Source organism: Bos javanicus, chromosome 13 (genome assembly GCF_032452875.1).
Source record: "Bos javanicus breed banteng chromosome 13, ARS-OSU_banteng_1.0, whole genome shotgun sequence".
NCBI lineage: Eukaryota > Metazoa > Chordata > Mammalia > Artiodactyla > Bovidae > Bos > Bos javanicus.
In genome coordinates, this window is record NC_083880.1 from 75,834,283 (window position 1) to 75,840,567 (window position 6,285).

The 6,285-nt window shown below is 48.6% G+C and overlaps 1 protein-coding gene across 24 annotated transcripts in view; it reads right to left on the reverse strand.

Moving 5' to 3' along the window:
* ZMYND8 (zinc finger MYND-type containing 8) overlaps positions 1–6,226 on the reverse strand; it is a 125,058-nt gene extending 118,832 nt beyond the window's left edge. For 9 of the 24 annotated variants that reach the window (XM_061437862.1, XM_061437863.1, XM_061437861.1 and 6 more), the window contains exons 1-2: positions 6,139–6,226; positions 5,190–5,425 (exon numbers count right to left, since the gene is read on the reverse strand). Coding sequence is in view for 18 of the 24 variants with exons in the window: in XM_061437863.1 (XP_061293847.1) it covers positions 5,190–5,203 (14 nt within the window). In the remaining 6 variants the exon portion in view is untranslated. The other 15 variants (XM_061437842.1, XM_061437836.1, XM_061437835.1 and 12 more) reach the window with 9 other exon arrangements.
* Positions 6,227–6,285: the final 59 nt, after the last annotated feature.

Sequence of the window (6,285 nt, forward strand, 5' to 3'; positions counted from 1 at the left end):
GTAGAAAGGACTTTTCCTTCAGCTTTTTACTTTCATTCAAAATACCAAACTGGTCCAGGCTGTAAGAAATATTTCATCCCCAAGATACAAACATCTTTCCTCTTCCAGATCACAAAAGAGGGAATATCAAAATCCAAACACCATGCTTCCCTAAATCTGCAATTAATTTCTTTAAAAATGGGGGGGGCGGGGGAGGGAGGGAATGGTTAGCAGCTTTATATAAGCACTCACCTAAAACAGGCAGAGTCATCGGGAGCTAAGCTATTTATGCAGGATTCTTAAAATGGCGTCTGGCAACACTGCCTCATTCCTGTATTGAAGCTAAAATGGTAGCAGTTTGTTCAATAGCTGTAGCTCTGGCTTAAGCAGCCCTGCTAGTTTCAAAGCCACCTTCCTAAATATCAGAACTAGGAAAAAGCTCAACCAAAGGACACCAACAACCAAACGTTTAGAGGCTTAAAAAAAAATCTGCAGTGACAGGGGGAGTTTGTGAAGTCACAGGTTCCTAAGGAAAACCCTTCTCTTTCAGATCCTGAGCCTTCAACGTGAGGCTCTACAGTGAGGCCCCCTTACCCTTGAATTAGGTGGGTGGAAGGTTAAGAATCAGGCAGCCCTGTGGCATAAAGTGCAGACAGACAGGTGTCTGCGCAGACAACAAAAATCTTAAAAGGGCACGGGCTGGGGAGGGGGAAGGAAGCCCATTCCCCCTTGCTGGTAGATTAGAAACCAGCCTTGCATCCCTACCAAAGAGGAGCTGGGGAAAATGAAAAGTGCGTCCAGGGCAGCAGGCATCTGAAGGGCTGTACCCCAGTCTGAGGCCAGAGGAAAATAAAAAGGCCATTTAATAAGCCTGGAAACGGCCCCCAACACCCAGCCAGTCCTAAGACAGTTAACATCAAGGAAAAGACAATCCGAGTCTGCAGAGGAGAAACAACAGGAAAACCTCCCCCTTAGCCAAGGCACAAAGAATACTCACAAATTAATTTTTGTCCACCCCCAACAGAGCCCTCAAAATTAACCATGGGTTTAGCAAAACCTGCTTTCACAGGCCGAGCTAAGAGCCTCATAGTGGATAATGTAATTTACGGTTACAGGTCTGAGCATGGCCTCAGAGTTTTCAAGGTGACTGTTTTGGAGCTTCAGGAGAGAAAGGAGGGCAGAGTGCCCAACGCTGTGCCAGGGCGAGGACGGGCGGCTGGCTCCTGGCCGGCCGGTAGGTAGGTAATCTTGATGAGGAGGGACAGGCTGGCAGCCCAGTTCGCTGCACTGCTGAAATGGCTCCTGCCTGCTTGTTTATCAGTAAGCAGAGTGGGGCGGAGGGGGAAGGGCGGCCATAGCCTTAGCAACCTGAAGCCAAGGGTGAATCCTTACTTGCTTCTGCCTTTGCAAGCAAGGCAAGGGCTGGCTTGCTACACTGACTCTCCCTTCCTCCTTCTCTGCGGTGGGGTGACCAGGGCACTTTTGCAGGTATCCTTCTTTTCAGGGTCAAAGCAGAGGTAAAGCCAGACCTAGGGCTTTCCAGCTGACAAATGTCTGTGGCCTCTGCCCAGGAGACAGAAGGGGAAAAGGAGTCAAGAGAAACAAAGAGATCACACACATGTGAGGTGGCTGGACTTTGCAAAAAAGAAAAACCTACCTTTGCTTTCAGGTTTTGCTGGGTTGCTGTCACCCCGCTTTCTGAAAGAGTGACTCATCGCCACCGGCCCCCCCCCCATCTCTCCTGTTTAAAACCTGAAGCCATTTCCCCACTGTTCTCCCCGGGTAAGAAAAAGGGGAATGTTTTGTTTAAAATAAAAGGGGTAACAAGAAAGAAAGAAAGAAAAAAAAGCTATTGTTTTCATCTCTAATTTATAATCCAGGAGGCCCCATTGTTGCTTTTCTTCCTGACTCAAATCTTTGAGCTGTTAATTATAAAAGTAACTAGACTCAGCTTCAGCAGGCAAATCATGATCCTATGCAGCAATTAGAAAAACTCTGTAGAAAGTTTACTGAGTGATTATATATAATTAATTCTTAGTTACAGACAGAACATTGACCATTTTCTGGAGCTAATAAAAGCAGTTACTCCCCCTCCCCCACACGAATGCCACTTAATTTCCCAAAGCAGAAAGTGAATCCATCCTGGAGGGTCTTGAAGGGAAAAAAAAAAGAGAGAGAAAGAGAGGAATCAAAAGCTCCAGTGTCTGTGTTTGTTCCTTGCAGCTGTGCATCCTCTTTGGGGATTGAGGCAGAAGGAAAAAGGAAAACAGCCCAACAGTTCTGGTCCTCCCTCTGCAATTTACAAATGTGGCAGAGAGAACCCATCTACCTTGATGTAAAAAAGAAAAGGTGGGGGGAGGGAGATGCCCTAGGCATGGAACCTAGGGGATGCTTCAGCTCAGCAGACCTCCTTTTCCTAAAAGGAACAAAGATGGTAGAAATTTCCAGAAGGCCTGATCTGGGTCCGGCCACTGCAACTGTCAATCTGTAACCTTTCCTCCAAGTCTATTGGCTCAAAAGCTGGTAAGAGGAAGTCCATTGGGCTGCACGGTGAGGCAGGTCTGCTGCCTCTTACCTAGTCCTGCTGCAATGCAGACATTTATTTACCCCCACCCCCTACCCCGAGTGAAAGCTGGAAAACAATACTACTTTGAGAGCAATTAACTTTTTACAGACTCATGTCTGCTGCTTGGCCACAGTACCAGAGGCAAGAGGCTGGCTTGGTCCAGGGCTGAGAACTTGCTGGGGCTGCACATCTGAAAACAGATCTTGGCTTTGCAAACCTGTGGGAGCCATTTTAATGCAAGCTTTTGGAGGACAAGTGCCCTGCCCTTAGGTCTCCTTCCAGCCCAACAAATACACTATTATGCAAACACTGACGGCAAGAAACCAGCAGTCTTGTGATTAGATACTGCGCCTATGAACCTCAATATGTAATTTTCATTTACAGCCAGGAGATAAGAACAAAGAAAAGAGCTAAAGTGTCTGAACTTTCTGGTGTGGGGTACAAGCACACAGTTCTAAGTACATTTCATCATTAATGGCCTGTCTCCTTACTCTGAGAAGCTGGCCTGTCTTACACAGACTTTTCTCACGCTTAGAATGAGGTACATTCCTCGTTATTAAATGACCTTTTCCCAATGGGTTCTCAAAGGTGGGTTGCTGAACACCACTTTAAAAGAAAGACTACTGACTCCATAAAGTTGGCAAAATACAGCAACTGAATATACTTCCAGCTTTTACAGTCCTGGATTGGTCTCCAGGCTGGAAATGTATGAAGTGGAACGTCTAGGGAAATTCTGAAGCGAACGCTAAGCAAGAAGCTACTTTTTTGACTCTGAAGTTCTAGCTGCAGCCTTGAGAGATCAAGGGGAAATGTAAAAAGTAAGAAATAAATCAGAAGTAAAGGCAGGCGTGCATACAGATGTGTGGGGCAGGCTTGGAAAAAGGCCGGGTCTGGGATGTACTGAATCCTGAATCAGACCAAGTTTGGCGGTGGGTGGGATTTTTACAGACATGTTAAGTATCTTAAAACATAAGTACTGACACCACCCCCCCCACACACACACCACCACCCCAGCTCCTCCCCCCCACCCCCCCCCCCTGCTCTGTGACTCTAACACCAAGCAGTTTCCTTACATTTCACAAGCAGATTGCCTCCCCAGAGTTTTCTACTTAATATCCAAACAAACCCAATTCAAGGTCTCCAGTCAAGTCACAATGAACTGAACAATTTCTCCCTGTCTGAGGGTAAACAGGAAGTATAATCTTCAATCCTAGACCCAGGTTATCAGGAAAAACAGTGGATTCAAACAGTCACCTGAAATCAAGACTCTATTTAAAAGCCCTCCTTGGGTTCCTGCTCATTAAAAAAAAAGCCCCCAACGGCTGGAGCCAAGACCCCCCTGTTACAAACAGACCCCAAATGTTCGCCAAACTCTTTATACATGGTCACAGAAATGGATTGCTTTACTTACCCAACAAATGTTCAAGCAACCGTCTCATTTTTCCACAGTTAAGAAGAGAGAACAGGCTGGCAGATTTGGGACTTGATCAAAAAGGAAATTTTTTTAAACAGTTACACGGGATTATTAAAAACACACACACAACAACAACACCACAACCCAACCACTGAATATGGAATGCTGTCATGAGCCACAGACGTGATTTTATTTCCTCTGCACTGTATCACACAGGAGGACAGAGGGTGATACAATGTAAAATGAGGAAAGGAGAATGAAAAAGCAGGGGAAAGGATACATGAGTTCACTGAAAACCATGCACGAGGAGAAAACGAAGGGATTCAAAAGACTCCTCAGATTTATTGCAGGATGTTGTCCAACATCTTTCCCCCCACAACCTCCTACACTCCCCCCCCCACCCCCAATCCCCATCCCTACTCCAAAAACTTCCTCCAAAGCCTAGAAAACACTTTCAGAAACATTTGCTGGCTGTAGGCTGGCTTTGCAGAAGAACACTCTGTATCAACAGAAGTCAGGAAAAAAGGCTGAACAATGTAGTTTCAAGTGAAGAAACCCTGCAGGAAGAGAAAAGACCATAGGGAGACACCACCACCCACCTAGGCCCCAGGACCCAGGATCTGTCCTTAGCGCTGCTCTTCTGCTGAGGCCTTTGGTTCTGTTTCAAACACACGTCCTCTCTGGCCAGCACTGAGTCCGGCCTTCCCAGCACCTCTTTGGAGGTAAACTTGCCTGCTTTGCTGTCTGCCATGAGCTCTCCTTGGAGGGGAGCCTGCTTGCTTACCTTCCATTTTCTTTCCCCAGCAGGCATGTGACACAAGAGAAGACAATAGTACAGGGTTGGGGGGGGGAGGGGGGGACTGCTCAGAGAGAGAGAGAGAGAGAAAGAGAGAAGAGGGAGGAAGGAAAAAAAAAAAAGCTTCTTTTTTGGCAATACCAGGATCTAGCTTCACACTCTTCTAGAAACACCATGTCCTGGTGGAAGAAAAGGTGTGCCAGGCCCTTGCCAGTTTGCAAAATCGAGCTCTGGCTAATGGCTACTTAGCCATGTGACCCAAGAAAGCAAAAAAAAAAAAAAAATTTTTTTTTCTCTCTAAACAGTTCCAAGTTAACCTAAGTGCTGTGGGGGTGAGTGTGGCACGGCCAGCCACAAGAAATCACACGGCTCGCCCACAAATGCGGATGTCTCAGAGGGAGGGGGAGAAAAGATGGTTAAAAAGTCGAGCTTACCTCTGTGGATGCATTGTTAACACTGTGTAATGTCAATACTTATAAAACATGGAGGACAGGCTCCTAGTTCTCACAGAAAAAGGGTTTGGCACTTCGGCTTGATGATCTGGCCACTTCATGAAAGCGCACCCCCGATTGGCTGCCCCGGCAAATCGGAGTGTAAGGCGGCCCCGGATTGGCTGAGACACTTCCTGAGCGATTATCTTTGTGAGGCTCTGGTGAGCAAGAGAGCCATCCTGTGCATAGAGAAAGACAGGCTAAGCTAGGCCTTTTGCAGCAAGAAAAACTGAGGAAAGGGGCCCCCAGACGCCCTTCTCCCACACCCTGACTAGATTTCCCAGCGCGGGCGAACCAGTGCAGCCAGCCTGACCTGCTCCAGCAGAGCCTGAGGCCCACAGGCCACGGGCAAGAGAGTTTTGGGGGGTGAGCTGGTAGGACTCAACCTCATCTGCCCCCTCAGAAACGGCTCTCTCTCGCTGAGAGGAAGGCTAACCCTTTTCTGGAACAATCCAGCAGAATGTTCTGCCCCCCACCCCACCCGCGGGGGGGAGGATGGGGACTGATGGCTGGAGGGAGGGGAGGCCCAGGAAAAGGCCCAGGGGCAAGAGAAGGAGGCTGGAGGCAGGCCTCTGAGCAAACCAGACAAGCCAGGAGAGCCCCCCGACCCCACCCCGAAATCGCCCCAGAGCAGCCCTGGGCTTCTCAGAGGCCAGAGGACTCAGGCTGCCAGGGGAGGAGGGGAACCAAGTGGTCAAAGTTTGCATCGTCATTGTCCGAATGCCTCCTCTGGACAAAGCAGACCAGGGAGGCCACTTGTCCCCCGGCCCAGAATCTAACCTCTCACCACCCCCACCGCCCCCGCCAGCCAGAACTCGAAAAACCAAAATGGTTTCCAGCCTCCCTGCCAGGATGCCAGGGCCCCCACCCCCACCCCCACCTCCGTCCTTACCCTAAGAAAAGCCAAAGGCGCTCCTAGCAGGCCACATGCCTACATCTACAAACTTCCCTTCCCCTCCCCGGCCCCCTCCCCCACGGCTGAGGCCTGCTAAACCTGTCAGTTAAACAAAAATCTGACTTCCGTATTAGTCTGCGATGG